This window comes from Rhipicephalus microplus, chromosome 8 (genome assembly GCF_043290135.1).
Source record: "Rhipicephalus microplus isolate Deutch F79 chromosome 8, USDA_Rmic, whole genome shotgun sequence".
Taxonomy (NCBI): Eukaryota; Metazoa; Arthropoda; class Arachnida; order Ixodida; family Ixodidae; genus Rhipicephalus; species Rhipicephalus microplus.
In genome coordinates this window covers 1,173,473-1,197,542 of record NC_134707.1, presented here as the reverse complement: position 1 = coordinate 1,197,542, position 24,070 = coordinate 1,173,473, and the positions used below count along the sequence as shown (strand labels likewise).

The window sequence follows — 24,070 nt, the reverse complement described above, 5'->3', positions numbered from 1 at the left end:
CAAGCTCAAATGAATGACGCGCAAGCAAGCCAAGCCCCGAAAACTCCACTAACCCTTCGACCTCCGCCGGAACTGAAACGCCATCCCTTTCCAAGACTGCCGTCGCACACATACCACATCGTGGGACGCCCCAAGACTCCCATTGACCTCACGCACACATCACCCGGAGACTTGCAAAGAGCACTGCTTAAAGTGGCATCTCTGTGTGACCTGGACCCCGCCAAGCGTAACAAGTACGCATCCACCCAAGGAATAAAACTTTCACTGTTGGTGTGGCTACCACCGACCAAGCAATTGCGTACCAAACGCATCACGTCAATCCTTCTCGGAGAAGACCAGCAGATTGAGCTACACATGTACGCCCCGCCACCCTACGACGCGATGCGAGGCATCGCTTTCTACACCCACACGTTCGCCACCGACGATGAAACGCTGAAGCACCTTCAAGAGAACAACCCCGACTACCAAATAGTAGGTAGCAGACACATGAGAAAATTGAAGAATTTGCTGATAATGCTGCTCGGGGACCACCTACCTAGATGGCTTCTACACCGTGGAGGTCTCACACGAGTATACCCTTTCTATCCTAAAGTTGACGCATGCTTCAACTGTCGGAAGACTGGGCACCGCTCTGATGTGTGCCCACAACCTAGGCATCGACGCTGCCCGCGTTGCGAAGACCACGAGCCACCGCCGCAAAGAACGCCACCTAACATGCCAAGCACGCTGTATCATTTGTCAAGGAGGACACGACTAACAGCTCAAGATGCCAGTACCGTTTCACCAAAAAGCCTGAACCATTTAACGCAGCACAAGCAGAAAAGATGCAACAAACCGAGTCACCAGTGACACAGCCATCCTCAAATGACAATAGCCCGCCTGCCTTGGACGAGTATAACTACCCCAGTCACAGGCCATCACAAACGCTGACGAAACGGGACAGCCGATTGAAGTCACGATCTCGTCAGGGTCAAGGAACCTCCCGCTCAAGATCCAAATCATTTATCAAAAGCATCACCAAGCAACCCTAGTGTGGCATGTGCGCAAAGCCCAGCGTCTTCGCTTCCATCATCTCAGCCGCAGCAGTCAAAATCGTGCACATCGACGCATGACCCGCTCGTCAGGGAACTTACGCAAACAATCAGTGCGTTGAAATGTCAAATGGCGACACAATAAGCTCAGATCGAAACGCTGCTTGCGCAGGACCACTCTCTAGAAAGCAGACTGGCAAAAGTTAGCCAGTCCGTGCATAATTTAACTGCACAGCCCCAACCAGCCACAGCAGCCAAACGTAAAACAACGACTTCCATGGAAACCCTGCAATCCGAAAAGGACACGACAGCGAGAATTATTCAAACGGTCAATGCATCCGTTGCCGAAGCCCTCCGCACAACAATCTGTGCCACGGTCGCCGACGCCGTTCGCGCCGCTGTAACAGAAGCCTTTGCAACCGTAGACTCACGCTTAACGAACATAGAGACACGATTTTCAAACATAGAAGCCACCGTAAACAACACCGTAGCCGGATTAGAAGCACTCAGAACTGCCACAGACACCAGTTTTGCAGTAATTGAACAAAGCATGACCAGAGAACCAGCTATTATACGCAACAGAGTGTCCTCTCACTCTTCCACTCAGCCCAGCGAACCCACGATGCCCTCAAGTAATGCTCCAGCTGATGCATCCTGGCCAGCACCCACTTGACTATATGGCAGTGGAACTGCAGGGGCTTCCGTAAATAGAAAGCCCACCTGCAGCTACTCGTACAAGAAACACAACTGCCGAATAGCCAAACGCCTCCAGACGTCATCGCACTACAGGAAACAACAGCTGCTATCTCACTCATGGGTTACATCGCTTTCCAACAATTCACTGACCTGCACAACCAAGAAGCCCTAAATACAGGTACGCTCGTCCACAAGAGCCTCACGCCAAAACAACACGACTTAGAATTCCCGGACACTCCACACACAGGTGTGGAAATTCTTCCGCGAAAACGCTCGCATCGCTCAGTCTTTATCTTCAACGTATACTCCGCACCTCGGGCATGGGCCGACGACTTCAACCTGCTCTTCCAGAAAACTACATCGCTATCTCGAGGCGCACAACTGCTTATACTGGGAGATTTCAACGCCAGGCACCCTGACTGGGGCTACCTGCAGGCAAATAAATGAGGCAAGAAGCTATGGCAACTCAGTCAGGACCTCCGTCTCGCTTTACTAAATGACCTGCAGCAGTCACCGAGACGCATAGGAAACAGCGTGTGTAGGGACACATCACCCGATCTCGCATACTGCAAGAATATTGCGCAGGCCAGATGGGAGAACACCTGCCAACTCGCTGGTAGTGATCACTACATCATTTCCATCCAGGTACAGACGTCCGCTGCCAAGAGAGTACAGAAAGCACTCGAATCACGGAGTGGCGCAAATTTAGAGACGGCCGCGAAAGTTAAGCCCCGGAAAACATAACAAACCTCAAGGAATAGACAGCCTCACTAAACGACCACATGCGACTCACAACGCGCGAAAGTAAAGCAGCAGAGGAAACGCCTGCCACAGACCCTCGTCTTTTCCACACATGAGATGCACACGCAAGCCTGCTGCGCAGATGGCAGAAGCAACGCTACAACAAGAAACTGAGTCGCCGCATACAGACCCTCTCTGAAGAAATCGAGTGACACAGAACCTACCTCGCCCGCCAACAATGGGGCCAGCTGTGCAGCCGACTCAATGGACAGCTAGGCAACAAGATGTGGCACCTGTTACGCCACTTACTGGATCCCGACGACTCGAAAACAGCCGCACGGCACAGACTTAAGCAACTTGTCCACCAACACCCCGGATCAGACGAAGATGTACTAACCGACCTGGCGGACAAATATATCGAACAAGCCCACCAACCAGCGACACCACTACCACCCTATCAAGGTAAACCAAACCCAACTCTTGATGCCGATATCGCAAAAGCCGAAGTATATGCAGCCATTTTAAAGCTTCGCACAACTTCGGCACCAGGTCCAGACGGCGTCTCTAACAAAACAATCCGCAACGTTGACGCAAGTTCAGTAACTGCCCTCATTGAATATTTCAACGTCTGCTGGCATGCCGGCAGTATACCAGAAGAATGGAAGCACGCGAAAATAGTGTTTATACCAAAGCTCAGAAAAATGGCAGATTTATCAAATCTTTGTCCCATCTCGTTAACTTCATGCCTTGGCAAACTTTTTGAGCACGTGGTCTTAGCTTGGCTAGAAACACTTGCAGAAGAGCAAGACCTTTTTCCTCCAACCATGCTCGGTTTTCGCGCCCGCTTATCTACTCAAGACGCCCTGGTACAAATTTACCACGATTTATTGAAAGACCCTGTACGTGCGGGCACGCGAGCAATGCTAGGCATTGACTTACGCAAGGCGTTCAATAGCGTGACACGTCAAGCGATAGCCCAGCACTTGGCTTCAACAAACCCTGGGGAACGTATTTACAACTACATGTGCTCCTTCTTACAAGGCCACACTGTGGAACTTTTCCTGAATGACAGCAACGCCGCAAAGCGACTTGCCCTATCCAACAAAGGCACGCCACAGGGAGCAGTTCTTTCACCTTTCCTCTTCAACCTTGTAATGAGCCAACTCACACAGTTACTAAACCGCATACCCAACATCCGACACACCCTATATGCGGACGACATGACGGTATGGACTACTCCGGCGCTCCGACGGAGAGATCGAGGGAGCACTGCGATGCGCCATGGACACCGTGGCCGAATACAGCATGGTCAGTGTCTCTGAATTCCGAGAAAACTGTACTGCTACGCTTAAGCAATAAAAGACAACCTGTTTTATACACATATAAAATTAATGCTAACACCGTCGCAGAAGCCACGGAGTACAAATATTTGGGATTGACGATCTCCAACAAACTCACATGGTCCTCCCACATCGAAAACATCTGTAAAGCAGCTACTCGCAAACTTGGCCTACTTAGGCACAGACTGAGAAACGCGCCCCTCGATGCAAAGCTTCTCGCCTACAAAACATATGTTTTGCCTAAAGTTGAATACGCTAGCGTAATTTGGGATCCCCACTACAAAAAAGATAAGCATAGGCTCGAGATGGTACAGAAGCGGGCAGTAGGCTTCATATTCAACAAATATAAGAGAACAGATTCACCATCATCTTTAATGCTGGCAAATAAGATTCCAACCTTAGAGCAGAACAGGAAAACATGAAGACTTAAATTTTTATTTGTGCTTTGTCAGACTTAATGTGAATGCGCGCGCATTTATTCAGCCATCTTTGTCACGTACATCGAGAAATCGACATGCACATAATCTACTTCCTTATCAAACGTGCACTAATCTTTTTAAGTACTCTTTTTTTCTGCGAACTTATTGCGCTACTAAAGTGCATTTGAAAGTGTGCTACTTATTGATTTGGAAATGCAGTGAACCAGTGAATGTTCATCGCTTTCGCTTTTGCATTTAGTTTTTTCACTACGTAATTTATTGATGCAGTGTTACTTCATAATTTGCAAATACTGCATTTACGCACCCGACGTATTCCGGGAAGAGTTCTTTTTTATTTACTTTTATACTTCTTGTAGTGTGCGTCACTTTCCTAAGAACTCTATTATTTTTTGTTATCCTGACAGGCTGCGCTGGTAATACTTCTAGATATGCCGTAAGATTGCTTTGTTTCCCTTTTCTGTGAGCTTGTGCGCTTTACGGCTCCATTTGTGCTTGTAAATTTGAAACTCTATATTTTCCCACCTGCATGGTCCTTTGTGACCGCAATGTACTGTAAATAAAATTAAAAAAAAATAAATACGTCGCACGTGCGGGTCTCGAGTGCTCAGTGGAGATATCGAAACTCATCCTTCTTCGTCCTCCTAACTACCGTAAGGTTAAACATTCACCATTACCAACAACCACTCTCAGGATTGCCGGATCCGAAATACCAATAGTGCAGCACATACGCGTTCTCGGTCTTCACGCACAAGCCGGCAGGAGCAATACCGTCGCACTAGAGAGGCTTGCGGTCACCGTCACTCAGACTGCCCATCTGTTAGGAAGAATCTCTGCATGGAAGAATCTCTGCGCGGAAATATGGCATGAAAGGAAAAAAACTTCTCCAGCTGTTAAATGCTTTCGTAGCCACTAGAATCACTTACACTTTATCGTACCTACGACTCCTCAAGGCTAAAAAAGAAAAAGTTGACAGACTTATTCGCACAGTCCACAAGATCGCCTTGGGCCTCTCCCGCACCACATCGACCACGCACATTCTCAGCCATGGAATTCACAATACAATAGATGAACTTATCGAAGCACACTGAACTGCACAAATTGAACGATTGCGTGGTAGTAAAACTGGAAGATGGATGCTCCAACGTATCGGCATTCCCTCGTCACCAAGCGGACAACACTTGGTCCCGCTACCACCACTCATCGGACAGCGCTTCATTGTACAGCTGTTGCCGAAGAACATGCTGGCCGGCATTCATGACGGTAGACGATCAGCCTACCAGAAACCTTCACAGGACCAGAAACCTTCATGCACCAGAAACCTTCACAGTACCTACAGTATGAACACTAAGGCGGCTCACGTTGACGCTGCAAGATACCCAGCCCCAAACAGGCATATGCTATCAATGTCTCATCGAAACGTACCCCAGTCGATAAAGAGCCTACCACGATGTGTACCGGCTCCATACGCATACAGGACCCAACCGAGGTTGAAGAAGCTGCCATAGCACTCGCCGCAATAGCCGGATCTGAAACAATCATTAGTGACTCCAAATCTGCCATCACCCGATTTGCCCGTGGCACTGTTTCCCCAACCACGGCGCTAATACTCCGTCCTCTGCCCCAAGCGGCACGCAACACCTCAGACGACACTTCCAGCAGCAGCGACGATGAGGATCCCCGTTTTATTCAACTCATCTGGGTCCCAGCGCACGCAGGAAACCCGGGTAACGAAGCCACCCACAGAGACAAGCTCGAGGACTCGCACGACGAGCAGTGGGCCAGACTTCGAACCACGATACCGAAGCAACCGAACCACTCATCATCTTTTGGGACATCACGCAGTACTACAAGTTATCAAGGCAAACCAGACCACCCCTACACCCGGAACTAAACAAAGCTCAACAAATCACTTGGCGGCGGCTTCAAACGAAATCATTCCCTTCCCCGTACATATACAGACACTTATACCTAGCCTTATTCACATCTACGTGCACCCTTTGCAGGACACAGGCGGCAACCTTAAACCACATCATCTGGGGATGCAGCAAGGACGCTCCTCCACCGAACCACCTAGGACAGTCACCTTCAAGTAAGGCCTGGGAGAGAATCCTCACAACTACAAGCCTGGACACCCAGCTCCGGGCCATCAAACGCGCTGACGAAGTGGTGACCAGGCATGGCCTGACAGCCCTCGCCACTTAGGAAACCGTCAGCTGCCTTAATAAAGTTGTTTACTACTACTACATTGCTAAGTGGATAGAAAGCAATTTTAGGCGTTTTTGGACTAGTATTTTACTGCAAATTAAGTGCAATAATATTTGGCTTACATGTTCACAGCAACTTTGACTGCTGATCAACAACGTTTCGAGACCACAGTCCAAAATTGTTGCAGAGTGCCTTGAGCGATTATCGAAGAAATGAGTCCGATGTGTGGCATGGTTATAAGTATTGCACGATCGTTTTTAACTCATTAAAAGAACAAGCTCATACTGTGTGGGTTTCAATCAACTCGAACCTAGATCTAACAAATATGGGTATCGTAGGGAACTATGCGAACGACGACGAAGCAGCATGAAACGGCAAGCCACAGCGTTGGTGCACGCGCGACCAGAGCTTGCGTTTGTTTTGTATTTTCGGCCTGTTGGCGTTCCTCGCTCTTCTGGCGTTCCTCGGCCTTCCAGTAGGTCTGTACGTGAATAAACTGCGTGACATCTGGTGGAGGTGTGTGGACTCCCGTACAAACCTGGAACTTCGCTCCCGTAAGCTTCCCCCTCTACGTGACACGAACATGGCCACCGAGACGCCTCTCCAGGTGGGACCTTCGACCGTCCATGTCACTTGCGGTGCCGTGTATCCTCAACGAGACCCTCCTATCTTCACGGGCTCCACTGAGTCGGACGTCGAAGATTGGTTGGCGAGGTACGACAAAGTCGGCGCAAGTAACAAATGGGACGACCCAAGTAAGCTTGGCTACGTCACATTCTACCTTGCGGACACTGCGCAACTGTGGTTTAATAACCACGCAGCTGACATTACTACGTGGTCTGCATTCAAGACGGCTATTACGGACGTCTTTGGACGACCTGCGGCACGCAAGCTTCAAGCCGAGCACCGTTTACGTCACCGTGCGCAGCAACCAGGCGAGACCTACACGGGCTACATTGAAGATGTGTTGCATCTATGCAACCGCATCAACTCTACCATGCCTGAGGAAGAAAAAATCAGGCACATATTGAAAGGCATTGACGACGGCGCCTTTCAGATGTTGCTCGCGAGAAATCCCCCCACCATTGCTGTCCTCGTTTCCCTCTGTCAAAGCTTCGATGAATTGCGTAGGCAGCGCGCAATCGCTCGTCAAGCCCTCACGACGCCAGACACGCTCGCAAGCTTGCACCTAGCTGCCCATCCTACCGACCAGCAGCCGCTGCTTTCGACAATCAAGGACTTCGTCCGCGAAGAGGTAGCACGCCAGCTGTCACTGCTGCCACTGACACATGAGCCCACGCAAGCTTTGGCACCGGACCTCCAACACGTCATTCGGACCCAAGTCGCTGAAGGTTTTCCGCCGGTGCATCAGCAACCACCAGTCACAACGCCTCTCACGTACGCCGCCGTCGCTGCTCGGCCTACGCAACAGCGTATGCCGTATGCTCAACCTGCCACGCCACCCTATGTCGTGCCTTCAACCCCACTTGCGGCGCCGTATCCCTACGCGAGATCTTCAGCTCCATTTTACCGTCGCTCAGACGCTTGGAGGACGCCAGATAATAGGCCCATCTGTTTCGCCTGTGGTATCGCTGGACACGTCGCCCGCCACTGTCGCCGAGATCCCCCTCCAGTCGACGCCGTGGGCCGGCCAATGGCGTCGTCGTCTAGGACGCCATCAAGGTACACCACTGACGGTCCTCGACCCTACGCAAACCATCGGTCACCATCGCCACGACGACGCTCCCTGTCACCTATGCGTCGCCGACCTGCTACGGAAGAGGGAAACTGATCGCTGCAGCTCCGGAGGCAACAGCTGCATACAATTCGAACTGCTTAAGGCCTCCATCTTTCTCGCCGCAAAACCTTATTGACGTCAATGTTGAGGGGACCGCCGCACAAGCGCTTATCGACACAGGGGCCGCCGTTTCCATAATCTGTGAGACCTTATGCTGCAAGTTGAAAAAGGTGACGACGCCTCTTTCGGGCCTGATGCTCCACACGGCCAACTCGCAGTGCATAGAACCTACAGCTGTGTGCACTGCACGTGTCATTATCCAAGGTGAACTTTATGCCATTGAATTTTTTGTGCTGGCATCCTGCTCCCACGAAGTCATTCTTGGATGGGACTTTCTTTCGCGTCATCGGGCCATCATAGATTGCTCACGTGCAGAAGTTGCCCTTACACCGCTGCCAACCTCTTGTTTTGTGGATTCTCTTCCTGAACCTTACAAACTTGTCATTGTTGCAGACACGGAAATAGCACCGAGAACATCCGCCCTTGTAGCCCTGACCTGTACAGCCGCTCCTGCCGGAACTGTTTTGTTCACTCCGTCTGACGTATTTACCCGCCGCCGTAGCCTACACCTGCCCTTTGCCGTACTCACCGTGGAATCCGGTGCTACCGCCATGCTCGTCGCGAACTCGCTATCGTCGCCAGTTACCTTACTTCGCGGAGAATGTTTGGGTAACATACAAGACGTTGACCTCTTGCGCCCTTTAGAGTTCGCCGAACACGCACCTCACCTCCAGCTCAATGCTATGACGCCACCTGTGGCCACAGTGCCCGTGCCAGACTCATTCCAGCCCTCTGTTGCCGCTGAGCTATCGCCGACACAAAGAAGCGAACTCTTGTCCCTTCTTCGAGAGTTCCGTTCTGTCTTCGATTGCGCTCAACCATCTTTGGGTCGCACAGCGAACATCACGCACCACATTGACACCGGTACTCATGCTCCCTTACGCCAACGACCATATCGAGTTTCAGCGGAAGAGCGCCGTATTATCAATGAACAAGTCGACGATATGCTCAAGCGTGGTGTCATCCAGCCATCGCAGAGCCCTTGGTCGTCCCCTGTTGTACTTGTGCGCAAAAAGGATGGGTCTATCCGATTCTGTGTAGACTATCGCCGGCTCAATAAGATAACTCGGAAGGATGTGTACCCGTTGCCACGCATCGACGACGCTCTCGATTGCTTGCAACGGGCAGAATATTTCTCCTCCTTAGATTTACGCTCAGGATATTGGCAAGTTCCAATGGCGGATCCTGACCGATCGAAGACTGCATTTGTAACACCTGATGGGCTGTATGAGTTTAACGTCATGCCGTTTGGACTCTGCAACGCCCCAGCTACCTTCGAACGGATGATGGACACCATCCTTCGCGGCTACAAGTGGAACACGTGCCTTTGCTACCTAGACGATATCGTTGTTTTTTCTCGCGACTTTTCCACTCACCTTGTTCGTCTTCGTGCTATTCTCACGTGTCTCACCTCTGCTGGCCTTCAACTTAACATCAAGAAGTGCCATTTTGCCGCACGTCAGCTCACCATACTGGGTCACGTCGTCTGCAAAGAGGGTGTTCTCCCGGATCCGGCGAAACTCCGCGCCGTGGCCGACTATCCGAAGCCCAATTCCATCAAGACGCTTCGAAGTTTCATCGGCCTGTGCTCATACTTTCGTCGATTTGTGCGCAACTTTTCTTTCATCATCGCGTCTCTTACCAACCTGTTGACAACTTCCAAAGGCATTTCTGCTTGGTCAAAAGAGTGCGACGAATCCTTCACCGCGCTTCGGCGGTTATTATTATCACCTCCAATACTACGTCATTTTGACCCTGATGCGCCTACGGAGGTCCACACCGACGCCAGTGGTGTCGGTCTTGGTGCTCTATTGGCTCAACGAAAACCAGGGTACCAAGAATACGTGGTCGCTTACGCGAGTCGAACCCTCAAGAAAGCCGAGTGTAATTATTCTGTCACGGAGAAAGAGTGCCTCGCAATTGTCTGGGCTTTGACGAAGTTCCGCTTATACCTTTATGGCCGCCCTTTCGAAGTCGTCACGGACCACCACGCTCTATGCTGGCTATCATCGCTCAAAGACCCGTCGGGGCGCCTTGGTCGTTGGGCGCTTCGCCTACAGGAATACGACATTCGTGTTGTATACTGATCCGGCCGCAAGCACTCCGACGCTGATGCGCTATCCCGCTCGCTGCTACCGGCTGACCCAGCCTCCTCGTCACCTTCTTCAGCTGTCACAACACCAATCGACTTCACAGACATGGCATCGGAACAACGCAAAGATGTGTGGATTTCCCAACTCCTCGCCTTTTTGACTGATCCGTTAGCTAATTTAGTGTCAAGAACTATCCGCCGTCAAGCCACACATTTTGCTATTCGAGACGACCTACTCTATCGGCGGAATTACACGTCTGAAGGTAGGAAGTGACTGTTAGTGATACCCAACCACATGCGCTCGGAAATCTGTACTGTTTTCCACAACGACCCGCAAAGCGCTCACGCTGGCGCTCTCAAAACGTACAACCGTCTACGTCAGCGGTACTACTGGCGCGGCATGTACACATTTGTCCGCAAGTACGTACGTGCTTGTACTGCATGCCAGCGACGTAAAGTCCCACCTCAACGCCCTGCCGGTACACTTTAGCCTCTGCCTTGTCCAGCGCGTCCGTTTGACCGCGTCGGTATCGACTTATACGGACCACTTCCCACGTCGTCTTCTGGAAATAGGTGGATAATTGTCGGCGTGGACCACCTCACGCGTTACGCGGAGACAGCAGCACTACCCGCAGCAACCGCGAGGGAAGTTGCGTTTTTCATCTTGCGCAACTTTGTTCTTCGCCATGGTGCTCCCCGCGAACTTTTGAGCGACCGGGGGCGTGTTTTCTTGTCTGACGCCATTCAAGCGTTGCTCGCTCAGTGCAACATGGTTCATCGCCTGACGACAGCATATCACCCGCAGACGAATGGCCTCACAGAACGATTTAATCGCACTCTCGGTGATATGTTGACGATGTACACAGCTTCAGACCAGAATAATTGGGACACTGTCCTTCCATTCGTCACGTATGCGTATAACACCGCTACGCACGCGACAACAGGATTCTCCCCTTTCTTTCTGTTGTACGGACGCGAACCATCGTGCACGCTGGACACTATCCTCCCATACACGCCCGACTCCTCTGAGTACACTGCAATTTCTGATGTTGCCAGGTACGCAGAAGATTGCAGACGATTGGCCCGTTCTCTGACAACCGAGGACCAAGGCCACCAGAAGCTACGGCTTGACACAGGCCGACATCTCTCTACTTTCACAACTGGTGCTCTAGTTTGGCTCTAGGTTCCACCGAGCACTCCTGGCCTTTCATCGAAATTACTGGCACGATACCACGGGCCCTACCGCATTCTCGCCCGTACGTCACCCGTCAATTATGAGATTGAGCCATCGACACAGTCTCATGACTTACGCTGTCGTGGCCGAGAAATTGTGCATGTGAGTCGCCTGAAGCCGTATTACGACCCCGCTATAGTGACTACGCCTTAAGTCGCCAGGTTGGCTACGCTATTCACCGGGGGCCAATGTAGGGAACTATGCGAACGACGACGAAGCAGCATGAAACGGCAAGCCACAGCGTTGGTGCACGCGCGACCCGAGCTTGCGTTTGTTTTGTATTTTCGGCCTGTTGGCGTTCCTCGCTCTTCTGGCGTTCCTCGGCCTTCCAGTAGGTCTGTACGTGAATAAACTGCATGACAGTATAATCAATTATTGGCCATAATGAAGGTATAGCATGGCCATAAAGACAGTATATTCTCCCCGTTCTCGTCACTTGCTTGTCACATCTGGTTCTGGGGCACTGGGTGCCATGAGTTTCAATTTTGCCCTTGATCACGAATGTCTCCAATTACTTTCAAGTATTTTAAAGAATGGGTAGGCCATGAATTGCTCCGCACTACAACTTTCTATTCTGAACAACTGCCTCCAAGTCGATGATTAAAGGTTGATGAATGTGTTTATATTAATTAGTCCTGACAGTGTCATTTTAGATGCAGCAAAGTATTTCCACCCTAGCAAACAGTAATAACTCCAGCATGACTGTCATAAAACTTTATTTTTTGTTCTCTAAAGAATGCCTCGTATAACAATGCTATTTTCATGTCGGGTAGCCTTTGTTACAGCAGCAATGGTGTTGATCGTGCAGGCAGTGGCAGTGATGCTGCCTCGCTGGTCACCACGGCCAAGAGGGATGGGGACGACTACGTCCTGAATGGCACCAAGGCGTTTGTCAGTGGCTCAGGAGCAAGTGATGTGTACGTGGTGATGTGCCGAACCGGTGGCTCAGGCGCGAAAGGCATCTCTACCGTTGTTGTCGAGAAAGGAACTCCAGGCCTGAGCTTTGGCAAAAAGGAAAAAAAGGTTGGTGAAATTTGAAGCAATGATTGGTGCCAAAACAGTGTGCAACAAAGTACTCCCAGATAAGAGGAAGATGCGCTCTTTTCCGAAGGAATATTTTTTAAGATAAAAAATTGCTTAACCGAATATCGGCAGCCATGGGCCCTGCAAGACAGCATTTGATCCACCATAGGCAAGGATTCATTCTCATGGGGCAGCCACTTTATTGTTTGGGATTTTTTTTATTCTTCTTTTACATTGCACCCCTGCCATCATTTAAATTCATTGCAGTCACCCTATAGCCCGTGCAATCAATATCTATGCACACAGCAGCTTTTGATATAATTCATTAAACTTACATTTGAGGACCTTAAAGTGATGCATGTTAGGGGGCAGTTGCATGGTATTTTTTAAAAGTTTTGCACATTAAAGAAATGCTGAAAAGAAAACTAAGTAGGGTAGTTAGCACGGACAAAATCTGATGTTTCTGAACACCTATTAAAAGTTTTGTAAGATTTTTTTCTGTCAGAGTTAAGTATTTAGGAAAATCGATCTTTGTTAATTATTGAGATTAGCTGATTGGAGAAAATATCATAACATGCGCTATATGGCCTAGAACAATACTGGTCAAATTCAAGAGGCTTAGTGCCTGTGCTTTTTTTTTTAGTACTGAGCTCTAGTTAGCTAAAAGACCATGTATACTCTTGCCTCAAGCTTAAATGTGTATACAGAACAGTTTCTTCCGAAGTATATAGCTATTACTTTTTGGATATAATGGCAGCTGATTTATTAAACTCGTTAATGCAATGATGTCAGCTGTTTCTTATTCTCAATAATGTAGGACTATTGAAGTGCTCACTTCATTACAGCCGAGCGTTTCCTAAGTAAAACTGGGTAGTACTCGTTATGGTTGCTTTTGTGCACGGGCTGTCTGAAGATTTGCTTTCGCACTCCTTAATTGTGTGTCAGGGCTCAGCCATCTAAGCTCTGTAGTTTGCACTTCACTCGTTCCACGCCAAACATTCCAGCCGTTTGGCGAACATCTCAATTGTATGTGAAAAAAATTGTGCTTTAAAGTACCACTTTCTATACCAAATTTGGTCTATATGTTAAGTAAAGGTTCTTGAGCAAGGTGTTTGGAGCTCAGTAATATTAGTGCAATTTTACTGGCACATATGCCTCCAAGAATTTATCCAAAATGTGTTATGTTTGTATTTTTCTCTATTAGAATACTGCACTGTGTATGAATATGTGAGTAGTGAATACTTACTCCACAAAAGGTATATTTTGAGTACAAAATATTTTTAGACCTCTTAAGCTGCTAAACTTTATGGGAAAAAATCACAAATTTCATAAAATCATCATTTTTGCCTATATTGAGATGCTATTGGCACCATGTGATGGTCCAATTAAAAATCACCGTTATACCTAAATCAAAAGCAAATAAACAATTCTTTTCATACGGTAACTTGTATCGTTATATTTTTTGTTTTAAAGAAAAAAATCATTTTTGAACGTTCTCATTGGCGCCTATCTTCCTATTTGGTCATGCGACAGTAGCGGCCTTAAAATTCCCCATTGCCGTCAATGAGAAAGCTAAAAAATTTCTTCCTTAAAACAAATAATGTAATGATACAATTTGCCATATGAAAAGAACTGTTTATTTGCTTTTGATTTAGGTATAAAGGTGATTTTTAATTGGACCACCACATCGTGCCAATAGCATCTTAAAACGGGCAAAATTGATGCTTTTGTGAAATTTATTTTTTTCTCATAAGGTTTAGCAGCTTGAGATGTCTAAAAATATTTTTTCCTCAATATATACTTTTTGTGGAGTGAGTATTCAATACGAACAAATTCATACAAAGTGCAGTATTCTAACAGAAAAAAATTAAAACATAACACATTTTGGCTAAATTCTTCGAGGTGTATGTGCCAGTAAAATTGCACTAATATTAGTGAGCTTCAAACACTTTGAACAAGAACCTTTACTTAACATGTAGACCAAATTTGGTATAGAAAGTAGGAGCGGCGTTTTTAAAATAAATTCTTCTATAAACGACACCCAAACGACATTCTGGAAATTCAGAAGGCAGACACGTGACCAAAAATTTTTTTCTCTCAGAAATATTCTGTCGTTTCACTGTTTTCAATGCAGTAAATCAGCATAATTTTTTCTAAGTACTATCGACGTCAAAGGAAACCCGAACAGCGGCGAGCCTTCATGATGGTATAGTGCGTGCCGTCCACTTATCACCATGGACAGGCACACACGTATGCGCAGAGATGTTGGACAGGATGCGCGCACTTGTCCGTGGTGATAAGTTAACGGCACGCACTATACTATTGCGAAAGCTGGCCGCTGTTCGAGTTTCATTTGACGCCGATAGTACATTTGAGATGGTCGCCAAAATTGCTGGCACATTTGGCATGGCATGACTCTACTACAAGGAACGGGCGTAGTCTTTCATAGCTTGTTCGTCAGAGCCTCTGTGTGTGTGTGTGTGTTTGGTGTTGACTCTCTCTGTCGCAGCTCGGGTGGAACACGCAGCCGACTAGGGCAGTGATCTTCGAAGACTGTCGAGTGCCGGTCTCCAACCGGCTTGGCGAGGAGGGTCAGGGCTTTTCCTTTGCCATGCTGGGACTCAATGGCGGACGCGTAAATATTGGTGAGCATTCTCTTTCATGCAATAAAGTCCTATTGTGGAAGGCTCTCTTCTGGCGTGCATTGTTTGCTGAGTTGCCACCTTGCGTGAAACATGTATTGTCCACTGTGCTAGTTTAGCTGCATTTGTCTGCTCAAGAAAACATGCACAGTTCTGATGGTTTCTCAGTGCCTTGCACTGGCCTGTAAAGGTGCAATGTAGTCACACACTAGAATGAACATTAGCAAGTGGTGCGTGTAAAAAAATATGCCATTTTTTTCTTTATTTTTTTTTTTGTTGACCATCCGGTATAGGAACTTGCCACACCTCCTTTTACAGCGAAAGCTGTTATGAGATCTTAAGGGTGGCGTGCGCCGGAGTTGTGATTACGAACACCGCCGGCGGTCGTAACCACTATCGCACAAAACAAGATAAAAGAAAGACTAAGTAAATAAAAACACCTTAGGACCCAATGGGATTCCAACCTGGGTCCCCTGTGTTCAAGCCCAGTATCCTACTACTGAGCCACACTGGTGCTTGAACGTGTGTTGCAAACTCGCCTTAGGCTGGCTTGATGTTGGGAAAGTAATCACGGTAATATGAGTAATAAAGCGTTCAGAACAACGAAGGAACAATCAGGCATTACAAAATGTAAATTGTGTAACGAGTGGGTTGTCAAATGCTGTAACCCATTACAAAAGCTTCAGGCATAATTCTTCATCATTGTGAGCCACTGCATAAAAAAATTGCATAAAATTCTTTGCAAATGTGTAGCGGGTATCATGCTTCTTCAAAGAATGACGAAGGATAGCATAAAGAATGTCAAAGGATGCATAGTGAATACACAAAAGTGATAATGATTTATGGTGAGCAGGTACCCTGCAGGTGTGCTTGTAGCAATTACCCAAAGAGTGTCTAAGAAAGGCTCTCTAAGGCCGCTCTTCCAGCTTTTGCTGAGACTGTGCTACGCATTTCATGCAGGCCTGGCGGTATTTTGCCATTACTGTGCTTGACTACGTCTGCAAGCTGCAGTGCCTGCAATGTTTCATGGACATGTGGACTTGTCATAAAGTTTAAATTAGCCTAGACTTACTTGCCAGCTAATGGTATCTGATTATTTATATTATTCCACCAGACCTAACTGCCACTGTTTCCATGTGTAACTTTAATGAAGTGCGTGATAGCTGTTGCCAAGTCTTGTAGTTCACATTTCCACTTTTGCCGTATTTTCGTTGAACCACCAGTTCAAATGCAACCCATTGAAGCATCTGTTTTGCCTAAGAAGCCGTCACTGTTGGGCAGTGGTTTGTGAATAGGGGTCCCTGGAGACGCCAGGAAAGATATCTTCGCAGGGCTATGAAACATATGGTGGGGGGCTGGGAGCTCGTTTTTTCAATTATTGTATGCACCGTGATGCCTTTGCACTGCAGCGGAGCTGTATCTTTTTCTTCATGAGGTGGCAGCAACGCTTTCATTGCAGTGTTCTATGGCATTGCATGCTTTTTTTCAGGCTGGGAAAGCAAGTGTAGCTCAAAACAACTTGAATATAGCTGCAGACCGTAGAATTAATCGGCAAGCTGTTGAGATTGAATTCGCGTGGTATTTTAGTGTGACTATTCTTTGCTAAAGTAAAAATAAAAAGGACCTATTTCACGCAAGTTGCAGTTATTGGTGACTCCCACTTTCTTTCACTGTAAGGCGCCCCGATTGTTTCTATTGGTCCACAAAGTGTTCCCAAAACATCCATGGCTGAGAACCACTGCTGTGGGGAATACCAAGCAATATACTATAGACATACCAATGCTTGCTGAGAATTAAGAGGCATGTGATGAACGGTTATCCTATTGCTAAGAATTTTTCTTTTTTTGGTGGCAATAAAGAAAACACCTAAACAGTTTCGATCACTTTATATGAATGCAAAGAGGTCCAAGTTGCTTTGGTATATTATTAATCTAAAACCATAAACAATGCATAACTTTTTCCCTAGTTTTTACTTGCAGTGATGGAAGTAACTTTTTACACTTGAAAACAGCTTCTGGAGCAGAAAAAGTACTGCTTTGGAGCAGCGTTACGAGTTTTTGTAGTAGGAGAAATGCTAGATTGGGAAATGTGTTTTAGGAGAAGATAACAAAATATGCAATACTTTTTCTGGAATTCAAAGCATCACGTCTCATAAAATGTTAATACTTTTTTGCAAAGGATGTTTCACAGCCAACAATGAATATAAATTCCAAGAGACCACCAAATTAAAAAATTTAGCTCTTTATTAAATATTTAAATTACTGCTGCTGCTGAGGTACTGTGAACTGATTGATTGTACTAGTGCCATCCCAGCAATCGATCTCCACATTTATATGCAGCGTCTTGTTCTGTGGGAGCTGCGGCTGCTAGCATTGACATTGTGGCTGAACATCTGAAGGTTCGCAAGCAGTTTGGAAAGCCCCTCGCCTCTTACCAGGTACCCTTCTTGATCCTTCAGAGATCACCATAGGTCAGCAAAACTTGTGGAGCACACTCAGCCTCACTCATCCAATATATATTGAGCTTTGGACTCACTCGGACTGACACTCACGAAAATTTTCCTGAGCCGGACTCACACTTCCAAAATTTTCTTCAGCCGGACTCACTCGGACTCAAACTCGCCAAAACATTAGTCACCTGCACTCATTCAGACTCAGTTGCCACCAGAGACAGGCTCGGAGTTTGTGTGGGTCGACTCATGAGTCCGTCAGCCTAAAATTACTTTTTTCGATCGTGGGGTCAGTACAATTTAACACCAATATCTCACGTAATCAGTGCTCTTCTTGGGGCTTTTTGACATAGTATCTTAAAAAACAAGTTCTGAGTGCTTGTAAACCAGTAAGGTCATTTTTCTTGGAAGAGGTGCCAGCATAAGATATAATAATCAAGAAATTTCCTATAAGAGCTTGGGGGGGGGGGGGGGAGACCCCTGTGTAATTACCCCCTGCGGAATTCATGCTTGTAATTAATAAATATTGAAAAGCTGTATGAACAACAGTATTTCAAGTACCTGTGACTAGGTGTGAGTATTAATCAAGAATACAATGGCTAGATAGGACTTTAAATCGACAAAAGAAAGTGGAACTCACTCGGACTCACACCCACAAGAATTTTCTTCGACTGGACTTTCATGCACTCAGACTCACGAAAAATATTACTCACCCAGACTCGTGGCTCAATCTGAGTCGCCGTGAGTAAGTCGACTCATGAGTGAGTTCGCCGGCCTATGGATATGTCATTAATAGCTCTGCTCTTACTGTGCTGCATTTATCACTTGTAAAGGCTGCACTTGCCCTCCCATTTGTGCTTCTGTGCCATATAATCTGTTCAGCTTTCTTAGTTATCACTCATTTGTATGGTTGTGCTAATATTTGAAATTTGGAATTTTTTCTCATAGTGCTTGCTATTTGGTTCAATTTGCAGCGAAATTTTACTTATCGAAATTTTGGAACTCCTTATGAAACATACAGTCAGAGTCTCATTGGCAGTGGCCCTCTCAGATTTTCAAAATGTTTCACCCCACTGCGCTCTGGTAGAGCGGCAAAGCTGCTATGGCCTCAAATGTGTTGACTGAAGAAAACAATGGTTCCCACATGGAGGTGATAGATAGAGTACAGGTTGGGACTAAATTAATGCAGTTTTAGACCCCTAATTTGGGCAGAAAGTCCATAAAATCAGACACTGAAGATTTTAGCATCCAGTATTTGAGATGTTCTTATATGTTGGCATCTACGAGGCATATTTGGAACTCTGAGCTTGAAGGGGCCACATAAGTTGGGCTTCCACTGAAGTTGAAAGAGGCGGAGAGGCTGAGGAAATACATAAGATCTTGTCTCTCACATGTAAAGTGTTGTCGGCTATACTTTGGTTGCACCAAATCACGTACAGAAATACAATTCAGCCTCATAATCTCATTCTGGACAAGGCAGCAATGAAACATCACCCCACCAGCACTTCGTCTATCTTGTTGCCAGCTCATGAGAGTATGCTCAGATTCACGTGATTTTTTAACGTACAAATGTACTGGGAGGCCAAGGAACGTCAGCAGAATGAAGAACGTCAGCAGGCCCACATCCAAGCAAACGCAAGCTCGGGTCACGCGCATGTATCATCAACACTGTGGCTTGTCTTGCTGGCTTCTTTGTCGTCGTCTCGCATTGTTACCTACATTAGTCCCCGGTGAAGAGCGCAGCCATCCTGGCGACTTAAGGCGTAGTCATTATAGCGGGGTGATAATATGGCTTCAGAAGACTAACATGTACAATATCTCTACCACGACGACGTAAGTCATCAGACAGCGTCACAGGCTCTATCTCATAATTTCCTGGTGACGTACGGGCGAGGATGCAGTAGGGCCTGTGGTATCGATCTAGTAATTTCAAAGAAAGGCCAGGAGTACTCAGTGGAATCCAGAGCCAAACGAGGGCACCAGTCATGAAAGTAAGAAGAGGTTGGTCAGTGTCGTGCCCGAGCTTCTGGTGGCCTTGGTTCTTGGTTGTCAGGGAACGGGCCAATTGCGTGCGATCTTCGGCGTACCTGGCAACATCAGAAATGGTGGTGTACTCAGATGAGTCAGGCGTGTAGGGGAGGATGTAATTTCAAAGAAAGGCCAGGAGTACTCAGTGAAATCCAGAGCCAAACGAGGGCACCAGTCATGAAAGTAGGAAGAGGTTGGTCGGTGTTGTGCCCCAGCTTCTGGTGGCCTTGGTTCTTGGTTGTCAGGGAACGGGCCAATTGCGTGCAATCTTCGGCATACCTGGCAACATCAGAAATGGTGGTGTACTCAGATTAGTCAGGCGTGTAGGGGAGGATAGTGTCCAGCGTGTACGACGGTTCACGTCCGTACAGGAGAAAGGGGAAAACTCTGTGGTCGCATGCGTAGCGGTATTATATGCATACATGACGAATGGAAGGGCAGTGTCCCAATTGGTCGGGTCTGAAGCTGTGTACATTGTCAACATATCACCGACAGTGCGATTAAATCGTTCTATGAGGCCATTCGTTTGCGGGACTGCAATCGGGGTTGTAGACACGACATGAGACGGCACAGCAATCGGGGTTGTAGGCACACATGGGACGGCATGGCAGGTTGAGCATAAGGAATACGCTGTTGCATAGGCCGAGCAGGGATGGCGGCATACATCGGAGGCGCAGTGACAGGTAGTTGCCGATGCATCGGTGGGAGGGCCTAAGCAACTTGGGTCCGAATGGCGTGTTGAAGGTCCGGAGCTAAAGCATGTGCGGGTTCATGTGTCAGTGGCAGGAGTGACAGCTGGCACACTACCTCTTTGCGGACGAAGTCCTTGATTGTCAAAAAGAGTGACTGCTGATTGGTAGGATGGGCAGCTAGCTGCAAGCTTGTGAGCGTGTCGGACGTCGTGTGGTCTTGATGAGCAATTGCTCACAGCCTACGCAACTCGTCGAAGCTCTGACAGAGGGTGAAGAGTAAAGCGATTGTGGGGGGATTTCCTGCGAGCAACATCGGAAAGGCGCCTTGCTCAATACCTTTCAAAATGTGTCTGGTGTTTTCTTCCTCAGGCATGGCAGAGTTAACGCGGTTGCGTAGATGCAACACATCTTCTATGTAGCCCCTGTAGTTCTCGCCTGGTTGCTGCACGCGTTGACGCAAACGCTGCTCAGCGAGAAGCTTGCCAGCTGCAGGTCGTCCAAAGACTTCCGCAATCATAGGTGTATCAGCCGGGGCAGAAAGGGAAGCGCAAGCCCCCTCGTTGAGAAAAGTTGAGGAGGCTGAGGCCCCCCCCCCCCCCCCTTTTCGACAGTGCACCATGGTCACTCTTGGCTGCACATTTGGGAAACTAACAAGCTAGGTGAAGTTTTCTGTCACAACAGTTATTGCTCAATTTCGTTCTTACGGAAGAATGAAAATGTTACGAGGCAATGTTACTAGAGAGCAAATTTTCGAACATTTCCGTTGAGATGATTTTCTTTATAGGCTCTTTCTGGTGCGGGCCACGTGCGCAACGCTTTCGCGTCTTGTGCTCTAGTATTGCAGAGCAGGCTAGCACTGAACAGGGGCCCTATAATAATGCATGACTTGTCCACAATTTTATTCTGCTGTTACTTGTTGATGCAGTTATGGATGGGAACGAGCAAACTATTTATGGACCGGTGAAAGCATTTGCTTGTTCCGGAAGATAATTTTCTTAGAAAAGGATATACCACCACTGCTGCTCTGCCAAAGCGGTTCCTAGCCTATGAGTGTGACGAATCGTTTTTGATGTTTTAAGTTTTTCTGTACTGAAAGGCCAAAAATGTTTTCTGTTCTAGTCTTCGATAAGCCTGATTAGCCTTGCTTATGGCAACTTGGAGCCATTACAACAGCTTGCAAAGAGTCCACGAATAAAGCAGTGGACTGGTGCTCAGTAGGAAGCTCAGCTTTTAAGCTTGCCCCACAAATTGACCCGCCGGACCAAGGAGAAGGATAAATACCATGGTTTTTAGTATTATGGAGGCTTAGTTAAAAATCGGGCTAGTTGGTTTTCACTCAACTTGAATTGACCTTTACAGCTCAAAATATATCTCGGACAGCAAAAAAGAAGCACACACGTGCAGCGCTGATTATTTTTTTCAATTTAAATTCAATATTGATACGGGGATTACAAATACACGGAAGATAGAAAGGAGTGTATTTGCAATATTTACAGATAGGTGTGACACCTCAGGGTTGCTAGGATCTCGCGCGCTGAATCCGCTTCTTTTTCATCGATGCGTCTACGACGGTGCAGAGCCATGCCCATTACCTCGTAATATCACCCGCGGCGGACGAAGCGCTGTCACGGTGCCGCTAAGTCAATCAGGACTGGCAGTGTAGTAGCATTTTAGTCGCGACACATGGGCAACATCAGTAGGTGTTGTGGCAGAAGATGAAGGTGGTTCAACGGGAGTGATGAGGTAGTCGACGTCACTGACCTTGCGGAGAACTTTGTAGGGCCCGGTGTATCATGGAAGGTGCTTCTCGCACAAGCCTTCACGCCGATGCGGCGTCCAAAGTAGGACGAGAGGGTCAGCAGGGTAGTCAACATTGCAGTGCCAGCCATCGTAGCAGACTTTTTGTGAGGCCTGAGAAGCAGTGAGCCTAGTGTGCGCGATTTGGCGAGCGATGCGGGCTCGAGAAGCAACGTCCTGAGCATACACCGTTGGTTCGGTAGTATCAGAAGGAAGGAGTGTCTCGAACGGCAAGGCAGGGTTGCGGCTGTACAGAAGAAAGAATGGAGAATAGCCGGCGGTGTCATGCCTTGATGAATTGTACGCAAGCGTAACGTAGGGGAGCATTGCGTCCCAGTCACGGTGATCAGCAGAGACGTTCATGAACAACATGTCTGTAAGAGTTCGGTTGAGGAGCTCTGTGAGACCGTTAGTCTGGGGATGGCAGGCAGTGGTAAGGTGATGTTCGGTAGAGCAGCTACGGAGGAGGATTTCGTCGATAACTTTTACGAGGAGGCAGCGGCCACGATCCATCAGAAGCTGGCGCAGAGCCCCATGCTGCAGAATGACGTCATTCAGTAGAAAGTCTGCAACGTCTGTAGCGCAGCTACTTGGCAAGGCACGAGTTATAGCATATCTGGTCGCATAGTCTGTTGCGACAGCGATTTATTTGTTGCCTGACATGGACGTTGGGAAAGGTCCGAGCAAGTCGAGGCCGACGCGGAAGAATGGTTCCGGGGGAATGTCGACAGGTTGGAGCAGGCCAGCCGTATCAAGAGTAGGACGTTTGCAACGCTGGCAGCGCTCGCAAGCAGCGACATAACGGTGCACAAATTTATACAGGCCAGGCCAAAAGAACCGTTGCCGCATGCGGTGATAGGTGCGTGAAACACCTAGGTGTCCTGCCGTCGGAGCGTCATGCAGATGTTGAAGAATGGTGGCACGCAAGTCGGGGGATAACCAACAAAAGGTCCGGGCCATCAGGCTTCATGTTGCGGTGGTACAGAATTTCGTTGCGGAGGACATATTGGCGGAGCGAAGCGTCGGAATGTCCTGAAGATACTCGGTCAATGACCGTCTTGAGGGTTGCGTCCCGGCGCTGCTCCGTGCCGATGTCACGCAAATCGGATATGGCGAGCACACAAGAATCGCTCTCATGGACGGTGGGGTTAGCAGGATCCACCGGATAACGCGAGAGACAATCGGCATCTTGGTGTAACCTGCCAGACTTATAAATTACGCCAAAGTTATACTCCTGGAGACATAGAGCCCAGCGACCTAGGCGACCAGTTGGGCCCTTGAGCGACGACTTGTCCCGCCGCGGTGGTCTAGTGGCTAAGGTACTCGGCTGCTGACCCGCCGGGCGCGGGTTCGAATCCCGGCTGCGGCGGCTGCATTTCCGATGGAGGCGGAAATGTTGTAGGCCCGTGTACTCAGATTTGGGTGCACGTTAAAGAACCCCAGGTGGTAGAAATTTCCGGAGCCCTCCACTACGGCAGCTCTCATAATCATATAGTGGTTTTGGGACGTTAAACTCCACATATCAATCAATCAATCCTTGAGCGACGACAACCAACACAGAGCGTGGTGGTCCGTAATAACTGAAAACTCCCGGCCATACAAGTAGGAGCGAAATTTCGCTACGCAAGATACTCGCGCTCCGTTATCGAATAGTTTCACTCAGCTGTGGAGAGAAGGCGGCTGGCATACGCAATAACACGCGTTTGGCCCCCCTGGTGTTGAGCGAGGTCTGCGCCGATGCCGTGAGCACTGGCGTCTGTGCGACGACTGGCGTCTGTGCGAACTTCAGTCGTCGTGGACGG

At 48.1% G+C, this 24,070-nt stretch overlaps 1 protein-coding gene across 11 annotated transcripts in view; it reads left to right on the top strand.

Moving 5' to 3' along the window:
* Positions 1-24,070, top strand: part of LOC119163932 (isobutyryl-CoA dehydrogenase, mitochondrial) — a 238,386-nt gene that overhangs the window by 38,497 nt on the left and 175,819 nt on the right. For 9 of the 11 annotated variants that reach the window (XM_075872632.1, XM_075872636.1, XM_075872635.1 and 6 more), the window contains 3 exons: positions 12,446-12,660; positions 15,170-15,305; positions 17,642-17,739. In XM_075872632.1, the coding sequence (XP_075728747.1) occupies positions 12,446-12,660; positions 15,170-15,305; positions 17,642-17,739 (449 nt within the window). The remainder of the gene's footprint in view (positions 1-12,445; positions 12,661-15,169; positions 15,306-17,641; positions 17,740-24,070) is intronic. The other 2 variants (XR_012885826.1, XR_012885827.1) reach the window with 1 other exon arrangement.